The 26,406-nt window shown below is 37.5% G+C and overlaps 1 protein-coding gene across 3 annotated transcripts in view; it reads right to left on the reverse strand.

The window, feature by feature from the left end:
• Positions 1-2,596: 2,596 nt before the first annotated feature.
• The window catches only part of MPP7 (membrane protein, palmitoylated 7 (MAGUK p55 subfamily member 7)), a 273,826-nt gene continuing 250,016 nt past the window's right edge, over positions 2,597-26,406 (reverse strand). For all 3 annotated transcript variants that reach the window (XM_005876558.2, XM_005876556.2, XM_014547994.1), the window contains 5 exons: positions 20,675-20,755; positions 9,823-9,916; positions 8,223-8,331; positions 5,744-5,887; positions 2,597-4,239 (listed from right to left, as the gene is read on the reverse strand). In XM_005876558.2, coding sequence (XP_005876620.1) covers positions 4,060-4,239; positions 5,744-5,887; positions 8,223-8,331; positions 9,823-9,916; positions 20,675-20,755 — 608 coding nt within the window. In that variant the 3' untranslated portion in view covers positions 2,597-4,059. The remainder of the gene's footprint in view (positions 4,240-5,743; positions 5,888-8,222; positions 8,332-9,822; positions 9,917-20,674; positions 20,756-26,406) is intronic.

Below are 26,406 nucleotides of genomic sequence, written 5' to 3' on the forward strand. Positions count from 1 at the left end.
GCCAAATTCTCACTCTGCCATCTGCATGATGCAATTGGAAACATGATTCTTTGGACCACATGACTTTTTTCCAGTGCTCGACTGTCCAATCCTTGTGTTCCTGTGTGAATTGGAGACGTTTTATCTTGGCAACTGCAGATAGCAAAGGGGTTCAAACAGGCCTTCGGCTTCCATATCCCATATGATGCAGTGTACGTCTAATTTGCCTACAAATGTCAGGTGGTCATAATAATCTGGCCACTCAGTGTATATATGAAAAATGTTGTAAAAGAAATATATTTCTAGCCTTTCTCAGGTTAAGTAACTGAGCAAGCATTTGAAAAGAGTGGTAGCAGATGTAAGAACATTAATATAATGAAGAGACATTTCTTTCAAATTGATATCAACTATACTGCATACCAGAGGCAAAAAGTAAAAACTGGATCACTTTTATATTGAAGATTACCTAATGATTTCCTGATGTAACACTTGGAGTAATGGAATTTTTAAAAATAATAAAGCTTATAATAGAAATTATTTATTAGGAAACTTCCAATGACGTAACTAATAGGGAAACTATGTAGGGTAACTAGAATATTTGTATAGCTATTTTTAAATTATGTTATGTGAGAATGATCATTATAAAACAGGAGCTCACAGTTAGTGAATATTTCAATTCCAAGTTTGGTTCCTATACTTTACATGGATCAGCTGTTTCATTTCATGCCTACAACAATCCCATGAGGTAAGCACTATTATTGTCTCCATTGTTTTCTAATGAGAAAATGAGGACTAGAGAGATTAAATGACTTTCTCAAGGTTGGGAAGCTAGTAATAGGCAAAAACTCAACAATTATGCTCTTTACTGCAACACTGTATAAGCTTTCATATGCACAGCAGAATAAGTTTAGCTTTTTGCCTATGAGGAAGAGAGGGGGAGGGGTATTACCACCATGGCAGCCTGCATAGAGCATCCCACTGCATTTCTACACATCACTGAACTGTATGGGTAAGAGCAAGACTAGTGAATTCCATTTCTCAAAAAACTTGGTGAACCCAACAAATATTTGAAACAAATATGAAATTTAATTTTAGACACAGCAAGTTCAAATAAATCACTTGATATCAGTAAAGAACAGAATTTGTTCTACCATTGGAAACAGTGTAATCTCCAAGTGAAAAAACAATTTTCAAGAAAGTAGACACATAATTTGAAGATACTTTATTAAGATCAAAGGTTTTCCATTACATTTATTTATAAATTTTTACTAGTCATAAAGAAAATAAATAATAAAAATCTATCTTCAGGAAGCTTTTAACAACATAGTTTTGTAAATCTGAGAAGTTTCCATGTTCATCAATTTTAAATTATCATTTAGATATATATACATAATACCAGGAATGTCAGCCTTAAAAATTCAAAAACATCTATATTGGTAGGTAAAATAATGGTACAATATTATATTTCAATTCCACCTTTTTATTTTTAACTGACTCTCATTTGTTAGTCATGGGAATATACAAATTTCTTTTTGATCTTGGATTAAATATTTGGATTTAAAAAACATTCCTCTTCTCTCAAATAGTGGCTGACACTCTGTCTTGGGAGCAGGTTACTTAAAGAACTAGTACAGGGAGGTACGCAGCCCATCGTTTCCTTGCTGGAGGAGTTTGGGGTGCAGAGAGTACAGAATCAAGAGCCTTTGTGACAGTTATCAAGCAGCCCCTGGAGCTGGCACTGCCTTATTAAATTGTAACCATATCCTTTGTAAGCATCAAGTGGCTACGTAAACTTCACCTGCCAGACCATGTACACTACCTGATAAAAGATTTCTCAAAGTACCCCCTTTACACTATTTTCAAAATATTATTTAGCTCTAGTCTAAAAAGGGAGAAAGGTTTGGACAGTTACATTTTTATAACCTCCAGTCCCCAGAAGAAAAAGGATTCAGTCTCCACCATCTTATACTATCTCAACCCCTACAGTAAAGAACTGAGGCAGTTATCTGCAAATAAATAAATAAAATTCATGTAGATATTTCAGAAAAAAGAATTTGGATTGCCAAATTATTTATATGATTGCCTAAATTATCATATATTTCCCATTACTCTTTGTATAGGATATTTTCATCAATAGTCAAACCATTTAAGTAAGACTTGACCAGCACACAATTTTAAGTATGGCTTTAGGATCAGATTTGGCAATCCCTCCCCCTCTTTTTAAAAAGCATATTGTTTACTATTTAGTTAATAAACATAGAAACCATTGTTTGGATTATGTTAAGTGATACTTAGTCCGATTATCTAAATATGTTGGTGTGTGTCAAGATCATTACAGTACTTTTTGTCTCTGTTTCTAAAATGAAATCTGACATGTCTGAAGGAAATCCAGTGGATAATGCTACTACATGTCCAGTGCACATATAACACGCTAGTGGGTCTACCTGTGTACGAAATAAAGGTCAAATATTTACATGGAATGCTGACCCTGACTTATAAAACTACTATTTTAAGTTATTTCCATCTATGCATATAATTTATTTTATGAGTAGCCTCATTTAATAATTAAAAAATATGCCTCTCATATAGTTCATAAATATATAAAATTTTACTGCATTCTATTTTTCTTTAAACATGGCATCTAAACTCTCTTTTATAAATCAACAAAAACCTTTCTTTTTTTTCTGTTTGAAAGTCACAGATGCAAAGATTTTTTGATTGGCAGGATCTTATTGCATGCAAGAATAACAGGACATATTCTAATATAACTTATGAACATTTCTACTATTTTGAGCTATATAATTTACTTGCTGGAGGTCAGTAGTATAAAAGAAAAATAAGAGGTTCCATCTAAAAATTTATAAGAGCCTTTCTTAAACTTCTTAAAAATGGCAAGATTATGGTGGTATCTGGCCAGTATTAAGAAATATTTTGATGAAGAAATAAGTTAATACATGAAAAGTTTTCTGAAGTACATCTTAGTACAATTTAAGTATATGGTGATAAACTGTACATATTTAACATTTTTGTCTTTAACTGTATCTTCTTTAAATACACCAGAAACATGTCAAATCTCTGCTTTTAGAATAGGAATCACATTCTTATAATTTATTGGGAAAATCCAAAGCCAGTTTAAAAAACAAAACAAAACACTTTTTTGTGACTCTAGAAATGTTACCTAAGGATATACAAATAAAAATGTCCTTTGTAATCATTTCTTGCACCAAGATATAAACATTTTAAGATCAATGCTATAAGGAAAAAATTTAGTTACATATATAATAAATTTTAGCCCTATCTTCCCTTAGTAAATATTTGTTGAGTACAGATAGTACTCATAAGTCCCCTCAAGCTATAACAAGAAGTTCACTCGGGCAGTTTTTCAGTAATTCCTTTAAGAATGATTTTTAAATGCACACACTGGTCCTCGTATAATGTCGTTTTGTTCAACATAAGTTTCATTATAACGTTGATGAGATGCCATAGGAACTTAACTCCTGCTTATATCAATTAGCTTACGGTAAAATTGGTTTCCTTATAGGTCATTAAATAACCACTATTAATGACATTAAGCGAGGACTTACTGTACTGCATATACATCAGAAAAAGCTTGCACTTTTAGAATAGAAAGAGGACCCCTATGATGATCTACCCAAAATCCAGCAAAGCTGTCCTGTCTGCCTGGAGCTGCTCAAGGCTGCGTAGCTAATTCTTTGCAAATGCTAATGAGCAGATTTGATGGCAGCGACCATGTTTGAGACCAGCTGATCTCTAATATTTATTCTCTAGTTATGTCTCTCTAAAAATGTCAACCTCAACTTGGAGATAGAGCTATATATAAAGACAGGCAGAAAATTCAAAACTGCTCAGAATACAGTACTGTACAAATTTCAATTTTGGATCTTATATTCAAACATTGTATTTGAAATAAGGCTATAAAAAGATACAAACAAAACTAACATTCAATTTTAACCAAGATTGCACATCTATGACCGTGATAAAGATTTTTTAAAAACACCCTACCACCAAAATGGTAACTGATCTAATCATTACTCTACAATCAATGGAAATTTCCCTTAGTTATGAATGTAACCAGCTCACTGGGACCCAATGAGTCTCTGTCTCCAATTTGTCAAAAGTTGTTTTTAGTTCTTTGAATGCCATGGTGAGATCATCATTAACTATAATTTTGTCAAAGAGATGACCATACTGACTTTCCATTATCTGTGCTGATTTAATCATTTCTTGAAAGTCTTCTTCCTACAAAAGGAAGTAATTTTTTTTAAGTGGTTAACCAGACAATTACATCACATCAATGCAAACATTCCACCACTGGCTTATCTAATGCTGTTCTGTCCATTCTCTCACCTCAGCCAGAAATGAAAATTACCCTCTTTAATTACAAGTTCTTCAGAAGTCATAATTCCTAATATTACTTCTCTGATTTGCTTGTACCTAAACTGATCTGACAAGAGTCAAAACTTGCATCTTACCTGAAGTTCAGGGTAATCAGTCACTAACTTATTATAGGGATATCTCAGTGTCAAAATAGTTATGAGGGAGAGATGGGAAGAACCATTTACTCTGATGCTGCATTATTTATGCTTCTTCATAGCAAAGAATTTAGAGCATTAACTAGTTTTTCAGAGTTGGATGCATTTATAAAACAACAGTTACCAAGTCCTTCCTATGCTTCATTGGAAGTGGGTCAGAGGCCCATCATACCCACGTTTTTGAGCCAGGAAATATTTTAGTTGATTATGTAACTCAGGGTTATATATAACCATATACATAAATGTGACCTAAATCCTAGGACTATGCTATCATTTATTATCTCCACTGAGAAACGTTTAAGTCTATAAATAGTATAATAGCTCTTTACACAGCAACATACTAATTTCAAGTCCACATTTCAATGTCACAGAGTATTTCACAACAGAAAATTTAACTTTAGTGTTAATCTAGAGCCCTCAGTAATATCATATGATGATACTCATTCAACATGGATATGTATTGCCAGTATTTTGTAAAAAAGATACTTATCAAATACTGGGAATCAAAAGTATAATCTGTATTTTGTAACTATAATTTATAGTGTACAAATTAAAAATGAGGGAGGGGAAAGTTAAGAGAGAGAGGGGAAAAAAGCTCTTGACATTTAATTTCTTTGCTCTTTACTTTCTATCCTAAGGTAGAATATATTATCTTAAAGATAGAAACAAAAAACAAGGAAATGAAAGGCCTTGCCAGAAATCATTGTAGTCATTAACATACCACAGTTGCCATTTATAATAACATTCATAGGAAATACAAATATTGAATAATTACATGAGTCTACTATACCCAAAATGATGCTTTTTCCTTTATTATGCTAAATATTGTTGATGCAAGAAGACAAAAAAGGCAAATTATTAAAATTTTCGTCTAGATCATTAATAATTAATAGTAATTGACTTTAGTATTTTTCCCCTTAAAAATAAGAGTAGTCTGAAAACCAACTGGTCTAACTTTTATATAAATGGCCTACAAAAATTTTATAATTATGCCAAATAGTTTTGAGTCAGTTTAATATGAAGATCCATTCATGGAAGTACAAAAAGCAATTACAGTACAATTACTCAAAATGTCTGTACCTAAACACAATTCTATATCATAGATTTTTGGATTACACTTCATCTATTATAGTTTTCCTAAGATAGTCACTACTGCATATGTGATTTTAACTACTGCTTATGTATTTTCACTAAAGCATCATGATACTTACTGTAAAAGGCTTCGCAGTACCCTGGTCATCTCTACTTGAAATAATCTTTGCATTTTTTCTTGTCTCCCTCAAACGCTCTATTGATGGAGGCTTTATAAATATCACATAGGGCTTAAATTCTAGTGTCCTTAAATGCTTCACTGTCTGCAAGGAAGAAAATAAGGTTGTTTTTATATTTCTCCATAATTTCATGAGCAATTTTTACAATAAAACAAAATTTTCTAAGGAGAAAATTTCTTAAAATTATTTCCTAGTCAAGGTCAGTTGATCTTTCAATGTATTATTCAATCAGTTGTTGACAATTAAATGTAATAAATCCCCCTGTAAAGATGATGAAGAATGTAACTTGCCTTAAAAAATGTTTTGAAATATGCCATAATTAACATTGAACTGAAGCGGCTAGAAATACCATAAAACTGATTTTTATTTTTTATTTATTTATTTTTTTTAATTTTATTGATTTTTTACAGAGAGGAAGGGAGAGAGAGATAGAGAGTTAGAAACATCAATGAGAGAGAAACATTGCTCAGCTGCCTCCTGCACATCTCCCACTGGGGATGTGCCCGCAACCCAGGTACATGCCCTTGACCGGAATCGAACCTGGGACCTTTCAGTCCGCAGGCCGACGCTCTATCCACTGAGCCAAACCGGTTTTGGCATAAAACTGATTTTTAAATCAAATCCCCTATGACTTGGATGACGTTCTGTACACAAAAGTCTTCCAGCCATCCCATTTAAGTCTCTCCCTGACTTCAGGCATGGGTTCTCCTCTTTCCTTCTACTCTTCAAAGTGCCCCAAAAGGGCAAGCCTCCTGCTTTCCATGAAGCTTGTCAACATTCCTCTAGAAAATATTTTGTTATTTACACTACAAGTGACAGGGGACGGAGGGGCTGGTGAGGCACTGAGAATGTAGAGTTTAAACCACACCAAGGAAGTTGGGAACATCTAGTCCCAGGACACCAGCAGGGAGGTTCTGCTCAAGCAAGAGTGTGTCCCATTCATTGCTGGTGCCTGAGTCTGATGCCCTACTGACTCCTGATTGAGTGGCAAAGGCCTTCTCCGGGCCATCCTGGCTGGCCTTGGAGGTTTTACACCCTGGGGTGCAGCCATCCCTGAAGTGAGAAACTGGCTGCTGGTTATGAGGAAAATGCTGTGGGTTAGGTTTCTGCTGGAGGCTAGATGGTGTGACAACTGAATGGCTTCATGCACTGGCACCCTCAGTCCACATGTTCCTGAGATTTCCCAGGGTGCCAGGCAGAGACCTACCTGACAGTGGCAATAGGGGCTCATGCCATGGAGTTCCTGTGAAATGCCCCACAGCTCTAGTTATACATAAACCCCAAATCTAGGATATACATAGAACCTAGAACCAAAAGGGCCATTGTTAAAAATCCTATATAATAAAGAGCTAATATGCAAATTGACCTTCACACCCTCGCACAAGATGGCTGCCACCATGTGGTCAAAGATGGTCACCACAAGACGGCCAGCAGGGGAGGGCAATTAGGGGTGACCAGGCCAGCAGGGGAGGGCAGTTGGGGGCAACCAGGCTGGAAGGGGAGGGAAGTTGGGGGTGACCAGGCCAGCAGGGGAGGGCAATTGGGGGGGACAAGGCCGGCAGGGGAGGGCAGTTGTGGGCAACCAGGTTGGCAGGGGAGGGGATTTGGGGGTGACAAGACCTGCAGGGGAGGGTAGTTGGGAGGACCAGGCCGTCAGGGGAGGGCAGTTGGGGGGGAACAGGCCGGCAGGGAAGGTCACTTGAGGGGGACCAGGCCAGCAGGGGAGGGCAGTTAGGGGTGACCAGGCCAGCAGGATAGGTCAGTTGGGGGAGACCAGGCCTGCAGGGGAGGGCAGTTGGCAAAATCAGGCTGGCAGGGGAGGGCAGTTGGGGGCGACCAGGCCGGCAGGGGAGGGCAGTTGGGGCAATCTGGCTGGCAGGAGAGGGCAGTTGGGGGCATTCTAGCCAGCAGGGGAGGGTAGTGGGGGCTATCAGGCCAGCAGGGGAGGGCAGTTGGGGGCAACCAGGCTGGAAGGGGTCGGGATCCTGAGGGGTCCCAGATTGGAGAGGGTGCAGGCTGGGCTAAGGGACACCCCTGCCCCAGTGCACGAGTTTCATGCACCGGGCTTCTAGTTATAAATATTTATGATAATATATAAGAATACATATAATGTAACATTAAAAAAATACAAAATATAGAAAAGAAAATCTAAGAGACCTTATACTTTGCAAAAACTGAATATAAACAAGACTTACAAACACAGATTTGGAGGCTTTTCCTACTCCTCTTTCTAACAATAATATGGGCTTTCAGTTCACCAAAAACTTCTCAAATTTTTTGAAATGCTTTTGTCATCTTAGCAAAGCCACATACATGACCAAAGTGAGTAGACTTCAGATTCAACCTTGTAGTGAGATGCTCGCATCAAGCACAGATTACATGGGCTGGAAGGGTAGTGAATAGTTCATTGTTTACTTACATGAGGTTGAACATCCAACAAGCAAACTTTGTTTTTAGCTAGGACAGACCTAACTGAGTCTATACTTGTGCCATAGTAGTTGTTTTTATATTCACCATATTCAATAAACCTGCAGAAAATTAGAAATGCATCAGAATCATTTATGAATTCAATATATATAGGTAGCAAGACATAATTCATATAAGTAAAAGATATTCTTGCTGAACATGAAAATTTTTTACTGTGTTTAATAAAATAAATAGAGCCAAGTACTCCGGAATGTCAATTTAAAAAATCTTTTATTTTACATTTTTCAAATCAGTAACACTTGCTTGTATTACACTTAAGCAGACAAAAAGTACTTTAGTCCAGCAGTACACTAACGTTTTCCATCACCTCTTTTTCAGAACTAATGCAATGCAATAAAACAGTGAATAAGCCAAACAATAGAAACTACTGAAATTTCACTGCGCACTACAGAATAACCACCTTTAGAACCAGAGGAAGAACAGGTTGGTGGCTAATGGAACCAGGGCAGCCAATTATGTGCTATAAAAACATAATCGCTGTGCCAAACACGAAAAAAGCATTTTGATGTTTCAATAAAATTCCACACTCCTGTATTAAAACACACATTGCTCTCTCTAATACCCTAAAGTAATTCATGCTTAAGCAAATGGAAGACGTGGGGAGAGGGCATGTAGGGCTAGCTAGAGGATATGCTACAAGCAAGATGATTAACATTATTTCAACTTTTTGAAAAGCCAAATATATATAGAGGTATGTATATAGGAAACTGTGGAACTAGGGATCTATTACATAGTTGTTAGTTTTTAAAATAAAATTGTATTCAAATTATATGTTAAAATTCAAATAGCAGGGGGAAAGGACCATAATGACACTAGAGCAAGCTTCTCTCGTTATTCAAACAATTCCTATACATTTATCCTCCCAGAAACAGCAGCTCTAGCCTATTAAAAAATTACAACCGAAGATTGCTAATAAGTACTAACTAAATTACCACCTTTTAGTTGGTTTCAAATATTATAAAAATTAAAATATATTTCAAATGGAAGGGAACCCTCAATTGTCTAAAACTGGATATAAGGGACATACTGAAAAACGGTCACACAACCCAGCCGGTGTGGCTCAGTGGGTGAACATTGACCTAGGAACTAAGAGGTTATTGGTTCAGTTCCTGGTCAGAGCACATGCCTGGGTTGCAGGCTCAATCCCCAGTAGGGGGCAGCTGATCGATGATTCTCTCTCATTGATGTTTCTATCTCTCTATCCCTCTCCCTACCTTTCTAAAAAAATCGATAAAGCCCTAGCTGGTTTGGCTCAGTGGATAGAGCATTGTTGGCCTGCGGACTGAAGGGTCCTGGGTTTGAATCCAGTCAATGGCACATGCCCAGGTTTCAGGCTTGATCCCCAGTAGGGGGCATGCAAGAGGCAGCCAATCAATGATTCTCTCTCATCATTGATGTTTCTATCTCTCTATACATCTCCCCTACTCTCTGAAATCAATAAAAATATTAAAAATAATAAAAAATTAAAAAATCAATAAAATTATATTTTTTAAAAAACAAGTCACACAAAACTATAAAAAATGTCCACTTACTTGTTATTTTGCACATCTGTCTCAAACAAATGCTTGGAAATGAAAATATATTCAACACCATCACTCTCCTGGCTTCTTCTTGCTCTGGTAGTGTCTGTGATTTAATTAAGCAGAGTTTAGAAAAGTCTACATCAGACACCCTATAGAAAATACTAAAAAAGAAACCATCCTGTATTTAATTAAAGTAGTTTTCTTAAATAAGATTAAAACTTTATAAAAAAGCAAATTAGTTAATAAACTATAGTAAAATATCATTAATTTAGATTTTCCACTAATATTAAAATTATATTGATTTGAGGGTGGATTCAAAATGAAATATGCCTGTACTATTATTCATTATTTTGAAGATACTCATATGTTGATTAAATAAAAATGCTATTTCAACCCTTGAGAAATAATTCTTGCAAATAATATACTTATTATTGTTATTTACTGGTCTTTATTTATTGAAGCAAATCTAATGCCCACTAGGTTATAAGATAAACTCTGAAATTATTTTACTAGCTTTCACACCCAGCACATAGTATATATCATCAATGTTTTATTTTACTAACTGAATGAAGTTATAGACTTCTATGTGCTATTCATTCCTCCTTTCCAAAACTAAAAACATCTTCCTTGGAATACTACTGAACTTCCAAACTTTCAATAACTTTGGTTAATTATTTTCTACTTAATTATAATGGAGTAGAAAAATACAGGATTAACTTGAAACAAAACAACCTAAGGAGTTGCAGTGCTGACAAGGCAAGTGAAAAACGGACTACTGAAACGTTCCTGCTGATTACAGCTAAAAACTCTGGACCCAAAACAACTATGTGAATACTCTAAAATAAATACAGCAGGTAGATTGTGAAGGGGAGTCAACCTGCATGGGGAAGAATTTAACCATTATTTCTTCTTCTTTTTTGAAATATTTATCTTTATTGTTGAAAGTATTCCAGATGTTCCCCCTTTCTTACTCCACTGACCCCCCTCCACACCCTTCCTGCTCCACCCCCAGGCCTTCACTGCACTATTGTCTATGTCCATGGGTTATGCATATAAATTCTTTGGTTAATCTCTTCCCACCCCTCCCACCCTTCCTTCTGAGATTCCATAATCTGTTCCATGCTTCTATGTCTCTGGATCCATTTTGTTCATCAGTTTATTTTGTTCTTTAGATTCCACATAAGAGTGAGATCATGTGATATTTGTCTTTTTCTGCCTGGCTTATTTTGCTTAGCATAATACTCTCCACCAGGTTCCATGCTGTCTCAAAGGGTAAGAGATCCTTCTTTTTTACAGCTGCATAGTGTTGCATTGTGTAAATGTATCTCAGCTTTTTTATCCACTCATCTACTGATGGGCACTTGGACTCTTTCCAGATCTTAACAATAGTAAAGGACACTGCTAGAACTTAGGGGTGCATATGTTCTTTTGAAATAGTGTTTTGGTTTTCTTCAGATATATTCCTAGAAGTGGGATTGTTCAGTCAAAAGGCAGTTCCATTTTTAAATTTTTGAGGAAACTCCAAACTGTGGCTGCATTCCCACCAGCATTGTACTAGGGTTCCCTTTTCTCCACATCCTTGCCAACACTTGTCATTTGTTGATGGTAGCCATTCTAGCAGGTGTGAGGTGATACCTCATTGTAGTTTCTTAACTTGCATCTCTCTGATGATTAATGATGTTGAGCATCTTTTCATGTCTCTTGGCCATTTGTATGTCCTCTTTGGAGAAGTGTCTATTCAGGTCCTTTGCTCATTTTTTAATTTAATTTTCTGTCTTCCTTTTATTAAGTTGTATCAGTACTTTATACATTTTGAAAATTAACCCCTTATCAGATATATCATTGGCAAATATATTCTCCGATACAGTGGGCTCCCTTTTTATTTTGTTGATGGTTTCTTTGCTGTGCAGAGTTTTTTAGTTTGATGTAGTCCCATTTGTTTATTTTTTTCCTATGTTTCTCTTGCTCTTGGTGATGTATCAATGAAAATTCTGCTACGTGAGATGTCTGAACTTTTGCTGCCTATTGTTCTTTTTTTAAGGATTTTTATGGGTTTACAAATTAAGTCTCTTATCCATTTTGAGTTTATTCTTGTGTATGGTATTAGTTAGTGGTCTAGTTTCACTTTTTTGCATGTATCGTCCAATTTTCTCAACACAATTTATTGAAGAGACTGTCTTCACTTCATTGTATGCTCTTACCTTCTTTGTCAAGTATTAATTGACCATAATAGCTTGGGTCAATTTCTGGGTTCTCTGTTCTGTTCCACTGATCTATACACATGCTCTTGTGCCAGTACCAGGCAGTTTTGATTACAATGGATTTGTAGTATTATACACAAAAAGAATGAAATCGTATCAAGCATCTTCTCAGATCACAATGTCATGAAGCTAGAAATCAACTACAATAAAAACACGCAAGCCCAGCCACGGTGGCTCAGTGGTTGAGCATTGACCTATGAACCAGGAGGTCATGGTTCATTCCTGATAAGGGCACATGCCTGGGTTGTGGGCTCAATCCCCAGTGTGGGGCATGCAGGAGGCAACCAATCAATGATTCTTTCTCATCATTAATGTTTCTATCTCTCTTTCCATCTCCCTTCCTCTCTGAAATCAATAAAAATATATTTTAAAAAACACTCAAAAACATCCAAACACATGGAGGCTAAATAGCATTAAACAACTAGAGGCTTGGTGCACGAATCTGTGCATGGGTGGGGGTGATCAGGGCTGATTGGGGACACGGGAGGTTGGCCAGGTGAGGGGCCACAAGAGGTTTGCTGGCTGGGGGGAGAGGCCACGGGGAAGTTGGCTGGCTGGGGGGAGGGACTGTGGGAGGTTGGCTGACCAGGGGCAGGGGCTGCGGGAGTTTGGCCAACTGGGGAGAGGGGCCATTTGAGGTGAGCCAGCTGGGGAGAGGAGCTGTGGGAGGTGGACCAGCTGGGGGGAGGAGCTGCAGGAGTTTGGCAGGCCTGATTGGGGCCATCGAGCTGGCCGGCCGTGGGGAAGGAGGGGCCATGGAAGGTTGGCTGTTGGAACTCACTGACCACCAGGGGGCAGCTTCTGCATGCGCCTGCCCCCTGGTGGTCAGTGCGCATCATAGCGACATGAGGGACTGGATGAAAGCAGGTGAAGGGATGAGCCAAAGAACATAGATGCATAAACGATGGACACAGACAACAGGGTGGTGATGGCCAGAGGGAAGAGAGGATTGGGGGTGGGTGGAGGGCTTAGGCTTTTATATATATGAGTTACCAATGAGATCTAGGAATAAATTAAAAACTTCCTGGAAACAAATGAAAATGAACACACAACCACCCAAAATGTGTAAGACACAGCCAAAAGCAGTCTCAAGAGGGAAGTTCATAGCACTACAGGCTTACCTCAAGAAACAAGAAAAATCTCTAATAAACTATCTCACCCTACAACTAAAAGAATTAGAAAGAAAACAATAAGAAATGCCCAGAGTAATGAGAAAGAAGAAAATAATAAAGACCAGGGTGGAAATAAATGACACAGACTACAGAAACAATACAAAAAAATCAGTGAAACCAAGAGCTGGTTCTTTGAAAGATAAACAAGATTGATGGACCTCTAGCCAGGCTCATCAAGAAACAAAGAGGGAGGACCCCAATAAATAAAATCAGAAACAAAAGAGGTGAAGTAAAAACTGACACCACAGAAATACAAAAGATTGTAAGAAATTATTACAAATAACTATAAGCCAACAAATTGGACAACCTGGTTGAAACAGACAAATTCCTAGAAAAATACAATCTTCCAAAACTGAATCAGGAAACCTGAATAGACCAATAACAACTAATGAAAGTGATGCAGTAATAAAAAGAAACTAGCAAATAAAACTCCTGAACCCTAGCTTCACAGGGGAGTTTTACCATTCAAAGAAAAACTAATACCTATCCTCCTCAAACTATTCCAAAAAAATCAAGAGAAAGGAAGACTTCCAAGATCTTTTTATAAGGCCAGCATTATCCTAATTCCAAAACCAGATAAAGATACTACAAAGAAAGAAAATTATCAGCAAATATCCCTGATGAACATGGATGCCAAAATCCTCAATAAAATATTACCAAACAGAATCCAGCAATATATTAAAAAGATTATTAACCATGACCAAGTGGGATTTATCCCAGGGATGCAAGCCTGGTACAATATTCTCCAATGTTTATTTCTTCTTAGTTTTGCCCTCAGGGTGGGATCATTGACAGAGCATCATTTCAGAATATATGACTAAGTTCTAACATAAGCCTTGACTTTTTGGTTAAAAGAACCAGAAGAAAAATGCCCCTGTGAGGTGAAGAGTGTGGAGGGAATCCATGAATGAAGAGATCTGGAAAAGGAAATACTCTAATTCTGAGTATGAACCCACACTAGTCTAAGAATAACCCCTGAGCCATACACATGCAGTTCAGACTCAAGCATAGGAAAGTTTTAAGAAGTGAACTGAGATTAGAATACACAGCCTATCCTATGAATAACAGAAGTATGGAACATACCCAAACCAATATAGTAAAGGCTTAGAGAACTGAGCTGAGAGTTGAAGTATGCACACAAGTATGAATCTAATCCCTGAACTACAGGTGATAGGGCAGACTCAAGCCAACAAAGCAAAATTTAGAAAACTAAAGTGACATTTAGACTACAACTCACATAAAAAGACAGAACTTATAGTCTAAACACAAACTGGTAGATAATTTGCTAAAATAAAACATAACATTCTCCAGAATATTATAACAGGATTTGGAGTTATTAATACAGCACTGAATTCACAATATCCAGAATGCAATTTAAAATTATTCAACATAAAAATAACCAAGAAAATATGACGAATTCTCAAGGGGAAAGATAATAGATGGCAACCCTCATAGACCCAGAAGTAAGAACTATCAGACAAAAACTTTAAAGCAATGATTATAATAACTGTGCTTCATTAGGTAGAGAAAACACACCTGAAATAAATTAAAATATGAATTTTAGCAGACTATAAAGAAAAAAATTAAAGTTTTAGAACTGAAATATAGAATATCTTACAGAAACATCATTAGATGGGCTCAGTAGGAGAATGGAGAACACAGAGAAAAGGGCCAGTGAACTGGAAAACAGATCAATAGGAATTATAAAATCTAAGCAACAAAGAGAAAAAAGTTAAAATAATATAAATGGAACTTGAGGGATGAATCTGAAAATATTGAGATGTCTAGTTTCATTTTTTTACATGTATCTGTCCAATTTTCCCAACACCATTTATTGAAGAGACTGTCTTGACTCCATTGTATGCTCTTGCCTCCTTTGTCAAATATTAATTGAGCATAATGGCTTGGGTCGATATCTGGGTTCTCTGTTCTGTTCCATTGATTGCTCTTGCCTTTGTCAAATATTAATTGAGCATAATGGCTTGGGTCGATATCTGGGTTCTCTGTTCTGTTCCATTGATCTATATGCCTATTCTTGTGTCAGTACCAGGCTGTTTTGAGTACAATGGCTTTGTAGTATAACTTGATATCTGTTAATGTGATCCCTCCAACTTTGTTCTTGTTTCTCAAGATTACTGTGGCTACTCGGGGTCTTTTTTGGTTCCATCTGAATTTTTGAAGTATTTATTCTAGATCTATGCAATATGCCATTGGTATTTTAATAGGAATAGCATTAAATCTATAGATTGCTTTGGGTAGTATGGACATTTAGTGATGTTAATTTTACCAATCTATGAACACGGTACTTTTTCCCACTTGTTTATATCTTCCTCTATCTCTTTTTTCAGATCCTGTAGTTTTCCAAGTAGTACAGGTCTTTTACCTCCTTGGTTAAGTTTATTCCTAAGTATCTTAATTTTTTTGGTTGCAATGGTAGATGGGGTTATTTAATTCCTAAGAGTTCATTATTGGTGTATGAAAATGCCTTCGATTATTGGGTGTTAATTTTGTATCCTGCTACATTGCCAAATTCATTTATTATATCTAGTAGTGTTTTGGTGGAGTAGTTTGGGTTTTCTATACAATTATCATGTTATCGGTGAATAATCGCAGTTTTACTTCCTCCTTTGCAACTTAACAAAAGTAAGATAAACAATCCAATTAAAAAATGGGCAAAGAACCTAAATAGACAGTTCTCCAAAGTGGACACACAGAAGGCCAAAAGGCATATGAAAAAATGCTCAAAGTCACTAATCATCTGAGAGATGCAAACCAAAAAGACAATGAGGTATCACCTCACACCTGTCATAATGGCTACCATCAACAAATCAACAAACGACAAGTGCTGGCAAGGAAGTGAAGAAAAGGGAACCCTAGGACACTGCTGTTAGGAATGCAAACTGGTGCAGCAACTGTGGAAAACAGTAACGGAGTTTCCTCAACAAAATTAAAATGGAACTGCCTTTTGACCCAGCGATCCCACTTCTGGGAATATATCCTAAGAATCCCTAAACATCAATTTGAAAGAATGTTTGCACTCCTATGTTCATAGCCACGTTATTTATAATAGCCAAGATCTGGAAAGAGTCCAAGTGCCCATCAATAGATGAGTGGATAAAAATGCTGTGGCACATTTACACACTGGAATATTATGTGGCTGTAAAAAAGAAGGAAATCTTACCTTTTGTGACATCATGGATGGACCTGGAAATTGTTATGCTAAGTGAAATAAGCCAGTCAGAGAAAAACAAATACCATATGATCTAAATTACATGTGGAATCTAGTGAACAAAATAAACTGACGAATAAAATAGAACCAGAGGCATGGAAGCATGGAACAGATTGCCAGCTGTCAGAGGGAAAACATGGGGGAGGGACTGGAAAAGATTAACTAAAAATCTTATATGCATATATGATTACCTATGAACACAGACAGTAAGGTGGTGAAGCCTGGGGCAGGCAGGAGCAGGGGGGAATGGGGTGATGGGGGGGAGGTAAGAGGGCCCTCTATAATACTCATGTCAACAATAAAAATTTTTAAAAATATGAAAAAAAGGGTAACATGTCTACAACCAAAATGTTTGTTTATCATGACCAACCAAAATTATCCAGGTCTGATGCAATTTCACTGATTGGAGGGTCATCCTGTGCACTAAAGGGTTGCAGGTCCAGTTCCTGGTCAGGGCACAAACCTCGGTTGAGAGTTCATTCCCTTGTTGGGGCACATATGGGAGGCAACCTGTCAATATTTCTCTCACATAGATGTTTCTCTCTCTCTTCCTATCTTTTTCCTTTCCTCTTTCTCTAAAAGTCAATTTAAAAACACATTTCCTCGGGTAAGGATTAAAGAGAAAAGATTCTCACAAACCCATCAACAGTGAGGAATCCTGAATAAAGGACCTGAAAATTCTTATGAGAAGGGAACTCAAAGGGCAAGATGGGCACAGTAACCACAGTGCCCTAGGCCACTACCTCACCACAGTTCACTGAGTACCCAGTGTGTTTTCAGCTTAAGAAAAGCATGAAACAAATGAGACAAACTCCCCACTCTTACCCAACCCCCAACAAGATCCCAGAATAACTGCCACTGTGAGCTAAGAAAAATATTTTTAAACTGGTACCTTAGTTTATGATGTATATTTTTTAAGAAATCTCAACGGAGGTACCCTAAGGACAAAGAAGTGTACTTTGAAACCTATGAAAACACTTCACTGTGGTGCATGCCTTCTTGCAAAACCTCAGGAAGAGATTAACAATGTGGTTGACTGACAGTGCCTACATCCAAACTATCAAGATATGAGAATCCACCAAGTATTTGATATTTACTGTAATACCTTTAACTATTTTAATTTTCTTTTGAACGATTGGTTATATTAATGGTCAGTTAGATTTGTTGTTGATAACCTCTAGCGTTAAAACAATATTGATCAGCTTTCTCTGACTGGCTTAACAACAAGCAAACAATATTGATGCAGCCCATCAAGGATGAAATTTCCCACAGAGAAGCAAGCCGGGGCTTGGCCACCACTTTCTTTAAAAGCAACTGTGAATGTTTAATACAGCCTCATGGACAATTTTAAAAGATCATATAATTTGCTCAAGAGAAATAGCATTTAACTGATTTAGCACTCCTTTAAATAGCCTTCTGAAATTGCAATAATTATAGATTCATGAGAAATTGTAAAAATGGCACAGAGAGGTCCTGTGTACCCACCCCTCAGCTTCCTCCAGTGGAGGAAGGCATTAGTCTTCCATCACTGTTGTGTATGTCAAGACCAGAAAATCATCAGCAAACTCCAACTGACTAAACTACCAAGAATTTCTATTTAACATTTAAATACCTGAAGTATGGTAGACAGAAAAGTTCTCATGTAAGATTTGATGAATTTTCAGAACGAATACACCCAGGTAACCAGAACGCTAACAAGAAGCAGATTTGCCAGCATCCAGAATCGCCCTTCCTGTCTGCCCCCTCAAGATTTCTAACAGCACACAGGAGCATTGCTTTAATTGTTTTTATAAAACAGAGCCATAGTGCACATTCTCTTTATGTCTGCCTTCTTTCATTCAGCATGATGTTGGTGGGGTTCATACATAGTATTGCATGTAGTAGCATATTGTTCATTCTCACTGCATTACAGTATCCCAGGGTGTGAAAATACCATCATTTATTTAACCAATCCACTACTGGTGGGCATTTGGGTAGTTTTCAGGTTTGAGCTTTTATGAATAGTATTTTTAAGAGTATCCAAGTATGCATCATATGCATTTCTGCTGAGTGTGTAATAGTGGAATTGCTAGGTCACTAGGTATGTGTTTTCTCAGCTTTAGTAAATAGATATGGCCAGTTAGATTTTCAAAGTAGCTGAATTAATTTACACTCCCACCAGCATTGTGTGTGAATTCCATTGCTCCACACTCCACAATTATTCAATTTACCCATTCTGGTAAATGAGTTAAACAGCAAACAGAATACTGGTAGAATAACCAAAGCAGTAATTTTTCTCTAAATAATCAAGACTCTATCTAAAGTATTTTATAAAGCAAAACAATCTAAAATTCCAAAACCGCTCTTAAAATAACTTATGTGATTAATCAAATCACCCTGAGTTGATGGTGTGGCTGTATTTGCCAAAGATGTCTGATATTATGAATCACCTGGGATGGCTGCTGTAAGTACCCATACAGATTTTCAGACAATCCACCTTTTCTCCTAAAGGAGAATCTCTTTGTAGAGGCCTGGAAATCTTTTCAGAAGAACCCCTCAGAGGTTCTTATTGTCAGGCAAGTATGGAAAACACTGCTATAGGGGAATCTTTTGACATTAACTGTTTTAAATTACTACTTTGGGGATTTCTTTGGAAAGTCCCAGCCCCAGAACCTTTCTGCATGTTGTCAGGTTCTATAATAACTTGAGGCAAATATTTTACTAGTTGGATAAACTGAGGCCAAAGTGCCTTGCCCTAGGTCCTTTAGTAATATCAAAACTATTAGAGAGGGTTATGTTTGATAGACAGCATTATTGATAGTTCCAGTCTTCAAAAGAAACCAGTTTTTCCTACTAACTGTGCTACAAAAAAAGAGAATTTGTAGTTTGAAGGGATTGCACAGTATTATATAGGAGGCAGAACATGAAAAGTGGTTCAATAAAACCTGGTTTCAAATTTAAGTGCAACTAATGCCTATAGAACTCGAAGTCAAAGTATCCTTTCAACCCTGCTTTCTTCTCTGTAAAATGGAGACATCAGTTGTCTTTACTGTTGTTGGCAGCACAAAATAAATAAAGACAAATAAAAGATGAATTACACAGTAGGAAATTAATAAAGTCATTGTTTTCTTTTGTAATATCATTTTCCATTCTCTTTTGTAATTGCTCACCTATGAGCTTAACTAAGGGAATGTTTTGTAAAATGTTCTAATTACCTATATATTGCAACTCAGCTTTTATAAGAGAGGTGAATAATTAAAGGAAAGAAAGAACGAAAGAAAGAAAGAAACTTTAATTCCACATTTTCCTTTACTTTCATCTCTGTTGATGGAAACTGTCAGTCCTATAACTTATGGCTGAAAATGATTACAAACAATAATTTGGAAAAATGTAGTAACAAGGAATAACTTGAGGTAATAGAAAACTATAATTTTAAAATAAAGTTGAACTCTTCCAAAACTAGAGAACATTGCTAAGGGCTATATACAAATGACTTTAAAAAATAGAACTAAAACCACTTGAAGAAAGCCAACATTTCAATTTAGTCTTTTAGATGACTTTCTAACATCAACATATTAAGTAGTCAAATGGCATTTATTCTGATGATCAAAATGCTTCCAGAATCACATTTTATTTGCAAGAATGCCTGTGAAAACAAAACCGCTTTCATAAAAATAGATCTAATTCTATGTACTGAAAAGAAGCCTACCATATTTGGCTTATATGGCTATGAAAGGCCCATTTAACACTATCTGCCAATTACTACATATAAAAAGTAATTAAGAAGGTTTACATTATAAGAAGCCTCCTTCAGCTCTGTGTGGTTTGGTCCTTCTAATCTTAAAGCCGGGGAAAACTCTGGAAAACATTAGCACTTATTTTAGGAAATAGAATAGTTAGACTTCTATTTAGAAGAAAATTTGTAAATAGTAATTTAATGTCATATGTGTATTAAAATTCATCATATTGACCGTAAGAAAGCTATAATTAACAAACATTCAGGTCAATGATATAAATCTGGGGCAAATCCTTCAACTGTTATCTTGTGCCTCAGTTTCTTTCTAAGTCAAAAGTGGGTAATGTCACTACATACTTCATAGGGCTGCTGTGAATGTAGATGGGAAATGCTTAGAAGAGTGCTTGGTGCCATACATGCTATGCGGGCACTGAGCGGTCGTTACTAGAGCAGTCCTAGTAGCATTGAACAGGACAGAACTTACGGGGCACTGTCACACCATAGTGCTGTGTATCACTGATCAGCAGCTTTCGTTTCAGTTCATTCAAACCTACACCTACAGGACCTGAAAAACAGAATAATATAAATTCATTACTAAACAAAATAGCATGTAAACATTTCTATACTTAACACACATCCATAGGACATAGAACGTGGTTCTTCTTTACATGCATCCCAAATAAAGAGCTTATCTTTAGTTGAGTTGTACATAAGAAAAAGCTAGTTGTTTTGTTGCTATTTTTTACTTTGAAGATTGTATTCCCCACCTTTCCATTAAAGATTAGAAATATTTGTTTTAAATGAAATATATGCAAGAATATCTGAGTATATTACCCAGTAATGGTATCCAGAAGAGACTGAAAAATAATATGTTCAACTAAAAAAACCCAGAATTTTTCAAACTATTATCTACCATCTCGATAGTGATAATTTCAATTTTTAATGTCTTTAGATCTAATTAAATAAAATCTTTGAATCTTAATTTTATTTTAGATGCAAATCTAATGATGCCTTTTAAAGTTGCAAAACTATCAGCCGCATTTACATTTGTCAAGATCTTCTCCTACACTATGTATTTTCAGTTGGTCCTTAAACATTTGAAAACTTGTGTAGAGCTTACATATTTAAATCAATCAATGCATACATACTAAACACCTATAATGGACCAGGTATATAGTAAATGCTGTGGAGAATCAAAGATGATAAAAGAACTGTTTTCTTTTTCTTTTTTTTTTAAATCCTCACCTGAGGATATTTTCCCATTGATTTTTAGAGAGAGTGGAAGAGAGAGGGAAAGACAGAGAGGCGTATCGATGTGAAAGAAACACATAGATTGGTTGCCTCCTGAACAAGCCCGACCAGGGCCAGGGCCAGGGAGGAGCCTGCAACTAAGGTATGTGTCCTTGACTGGAATTGAACCCAGGACCCTTCAGTCTATAGGCCAATGCTCTATCCACTGAGCCAAACCAGCTAGGGCAGGGGTGGGCAACCCCTGGCACGCGTGCCAAACATGGCACGCCAGTAACTTTTGCTGGCACGCAAAATCCTCTCTTATAATCTTCCATTTACAATTTTTTTCTTAATATCGACTTTTTTATTTTTCAGATAAATTCAGTGTAGGTGCATCTTAGATAAATAAATAATTTTACATAACAAGTTATCTTAAAGACCATAGACATGGATTGACGAGAGAGGGGAAGAGCAATTTCAATAGTGTCGAAAATGAACTACTGAGGACTTGGAATGCCATTCCAGAAAATTTTTTCTGTTTAAAAAACTTTGCAACAGCGTTACTCTTCATGTTTTCATCCACATATGCTTGTGAATCTTTGTTCTCAGTGATGAATTTTGTTAAGTCTCATAATAGGAGTAGCCTGACGGATGAAAGTAGTAGCTCGTGCATATCTCTGAAGGTCACGAAATATAAACCTGATGTAAAATCTCTGTCATCAGTGATGCAGCAGCAAAAGTCCCACTGATAATATCAAACGGAGTCATAAAGTTTTCTGTCGGACTATCAGTGTACATGTATACATTAAAAAATAAATGTATTTTTCATCATCATATACTGTATTTTTGTCACTCGAATGAATTTTATTATTTCTTCAAGGTTCTTCACATACGTAAACCTTAAGAGAAATCAAGTAGGCGTAACATATTCTCAAAAAATTAGGGTTGGCACGCAGAAGAATTTTGAGTCAGAGATTTTGCTGGTTTTGGCACGCACTCACAAAAAGGTTGCCCACCCCTGAGCTAGGGCAAAACTCTGTTTTCAAAGAAAGAAACTGAGTTAAAGGAGTAACAGGAAATTATTAAGAAAGAGACTAGGGCCCAAAACAAAGAGAAGCTTCAAATCTGAGTCAAATCAAAAGTTAGAAGAGCACAAGCCCCAAATGGCCAACTTTTTACAACTCTGTCATGAGGGTCTATTTAATGATAGCGTCTTGTATTGGGCAGAATACAAGCTGTAGAGCCAGATTTCCCTGAGTTAGATTCCCACTTTTGTTATTTCCTTACCTGGTGATACTGAATGTTCTGATCTGAATGTGTGTGTCACCCTCCAAATTCACATGTGGAATCCTAATGCTCAATGTGATGGTGCATAAAGGTTGGGTCTTAGGAGGTGATTAAGTCATGAGGGTAGAGCCCTCATGAATGGGATTAGTGCTCTTATAAAAGAGACGTCACAGAGCTCCCTAGCTAGCTCCTTCAGCCATGATGAAAAAATGAGATATTTGTGACCTGGAAGAGGGTCACCCCAGCATGCTGTCATCCTGATCTCCAGAACTGAAAAATAAATCTGTGGTATGTTGTTATAGAAGCTGTAACGAACTAAGACAATGGACAAGTAAAAGTCTTCGAGCCTGATCAGACTTCATTCTAATTCTAAAAGTAACTATGCTCCCTTTCTGGGAGGGATAAATGAAAAATTATGTATAGTGTCTAGCACAGAATCCAGGTATTCAAGTGTTCATGCTCTTGCCTATTTCCTCTTGTAAGCTTTGAAAAGAATAAGGTTTCATGCCAGATAATGAAGAACATATATGTGTCAGAGAAGATGAAGGTAGGTATTCCAGGTAGAGGGAAAAGTGTGAGCAATAATAAAGAGGCTAGAGTTGGGGACTGTGACTTGCTAGCTCTAATGCTATTTCTAGGCACCCTCCCCCTGTATCAAAGAATGCCCTCTGATGGCCATCCACTACCACCTTCTATCTTTCCATAAATTGTTGTCAAATACCCATTCTCTGACAACTTCCCCTTCTTCTTGTCTAAAACAGCACTTCTCAATTCTCTCTTCTCATAGTAAATGCTCTGCAATATCCCATTTGTATCCTAAATGGACTTCACAGCTAATATAACTTACAAGTACATATAATTCCTCCCTCCAAATTCATATAATTCCCTAACTGTAATAGATGAAAGATAAAAAGGTAATTTATGACAAAAAAAATCTGTATTTCAATATGTAAATGTTCAGGCACAACTTTATAGAAAACATAGTGAAGTCAGATGTTTGTACCTACTTATCCTATATAATAAAAGCCTAATATGCTAAGTGTCCAGTCGTCTGGTTGTCGTTCAACCAATCAAAGCGTAATATGCTAATGATATGCTAAGGCCCCTCAACTGCTCACTATGACGTGCACTGCCCACCAGGGGGCAGGTAGTCAATCGGTTTACCAGTTGCTATGATGTGCAATATAAAGAAGTCAAATCAAGACTGGTAGGAGGGGCAGAGACATAGAATGGGCTGGTCCCACACCTACTTGTGGCAGTTAAAAATCAGGAGGACATCTCACCTGCAGACATTCTCCCCACCCACCTCCCACCCCCGAGGGACCAGGGGTCCCAGCCACACACTAGGCTCCCCAGCCCAGGGTTCCAATGCCAGAAAGATAAGTCCCATAACTTTTGGCTTAAAAATCAGTGCGGATTGTGGCTGAGAGACAGAGGGCTGCTGGAGTCCCAGGTGTTCCTCTTAAAGGGCCCATGCACTGACTTCCTCAGACTCACTTGCTCTGAGCTCCAATGCTGGGACAACAGCTCCAAAGGCACCAGGGACATAGCAGGGAGGAACGGAATTGTCTGACTTTGGGGCAAGGGCTAGAGGGGCAGCTCTCTCCCAGACAGAAGGGCTGGAAGAAGCCACCATTCCTTTGTTGAGCCCTCCGATCCAGCTTGCCGTTTCTGAGTTTCCATCAACTTGGTTAACATGGTTTGCCCTACTCCAGTGATTTCCCATCCAGCATTCAAACCCACTGGAGGTGCTTCCAGTGACGTTTCCATATGAATGGCCTGTCTTGGCTCATGCTGCAGACTTTCCTAAAACCTCTCAAAGGCTCACAAACCCAAACAAGCAGCATCTGGCCTTGGCATGCTCTATAACTCTTGCTAAGTATCCCCAAGCCTGGCACTGAGGCAACCACCTAAATTTGTAGCTTAGCCTCTACCAGGCACCTCCAAGCCCAGCCAAGTGGCAACCATCTCCAGATCACTTTATAGCTCACACCAAGTGGTCCTGGGTAGGGCACAGGCAGTGACTGACCTAGGCCTGCACCACAGCCCCTCCCAAGAGGCCTCAGCACCCTGGTGGCCAGCTTCAGACCACACCAGAGCACCACCCAACCACCTCCAGAAACAATATTACCAAAGGGCAGATTCAGCAGGCACCAGAGCCCTGCTAAAGTGAATCCTGCTCCATAGGGTGGCCCCTGCAAAAAAACTCCTCCACCATAGTCACTGACAGTTCTCACAACCAATGAGTCTGAGGGTCAATCCCTCCCATTGGTACCAACAGCAATCAAGGCTCAACTACAACAGGAGGCTACAAACAACTTACACAAGGGATACACCTGGACTACTTGGCTCAGGTGACCTAGACACTATGCCAATAGATCCCACAGGATACACACCACATTAGGCTACTCTACAAGACTGGGAGACATAGCAGCTCTACCTAATATATATTATAAAAAACAAAAGAAACACACCCCATGAGAAAGAACAGAAAAAAAATCCAGAAAAGAACTAAACAAAATGGAGACAAGCACTCTCCCAGATGTAGAGTTCAAAACACTGGTAACAAGGATGATCAGTGGTCTCAGCAAGAACCTAAAGAGATAGGACACATAAAAATGGAGATAGAAAACAACAACAACAAAAGAACCAGTCAGAAATGAAGAATACAATAACTGAAATGAAGAATACATTACCAGGAGTTAATAGTAGAATAGAGGAATCAGAGGACTGAATCAGCAATTTGAAAGACAAGGTAGCAGAAAATACAAAATCAGAACAGCAAGAAAAAAGAATTAAAAAAAATTAGGATAGTTTAAGGGGCCTCTGGGACAACATCAAGTGTACCAATATTTGCATCACAGGGTTACCAGAAGGAGAACAGAAAGAGGAAAGAATGGGAAACCTATTTGAACAAATAATAATGGAACTCTTCCCTAAAATGGCGAAGGAAATAGACATATAAGTCCAGGAAGCGCAGAGAGTCCCAAACGAGATGAATCAAAAAAGACCCACACCAAGACATATCAAATGCAAAAAGTTAAAGGCAAAGAGAGAATCTTAAAAGCAGCAAGAGAAAAGCAGTTAGTTATCTACAAGGGAGCACCAATATGACTCTCAGTTGATTTCTCAGGGATATTTTGAAGGCCAGAAGTGATTTGCATGGAATATTCAAAGTGATAAAAAGCAAGGACATACAACCAAGATTACCCTACCCAACAAAGCTACCATTTAGAATCAAAGGATAAATAAAGAGCTTCCCAGACCAGAAAAAGCTAAAGGACTCATCACCATCAAACCAGTATTACAATAAATGTTAAAGGGACTTAAGCACAAGGAGATAAAAATATAAATAATAAAATGGCAATAACTACACATTGTATCAAAAATTACTTAAGCCTGACCAGTGTGGCTCAGTGGTTGAATGTCGACCCATGCAATAAGAGGTCACCAGTTCGATTCCTGATCAGGATACATTTCTGGGTTGCAGGCTTGATCTGCAGGAGAGGACATGCAGGAGGCCATTGACTGATGATTCTCTCTCATTTATGTTTCTATCTCTCTCTCTCCCTTTCCTTCCTCTCTCTAAATATCAATAAAAACATATTAAAAATTACTTTAAATGTAAATAGACTACATGCTCCAATCAAAAGATACTGGGTGGCTGAATCGGTAAGAAAACAAGATCCTACAAATGCT

The sequence above is a fragment of the Myotis brandtii genome, unplaced genomic scaffold (genome assembly GCF_000412655.1).
Source record: "Myotis brandtii unplaced genomic scaffold, ASM41265v1 scaffold49, whole genome shotgun sequence".
Classification (NCBI taxonomy): Eukaryota; Metazoa; Chordata; class Mammalia; order Chiroptera; family Vespertilionidae; genus Myotis; species Myotis brandtii.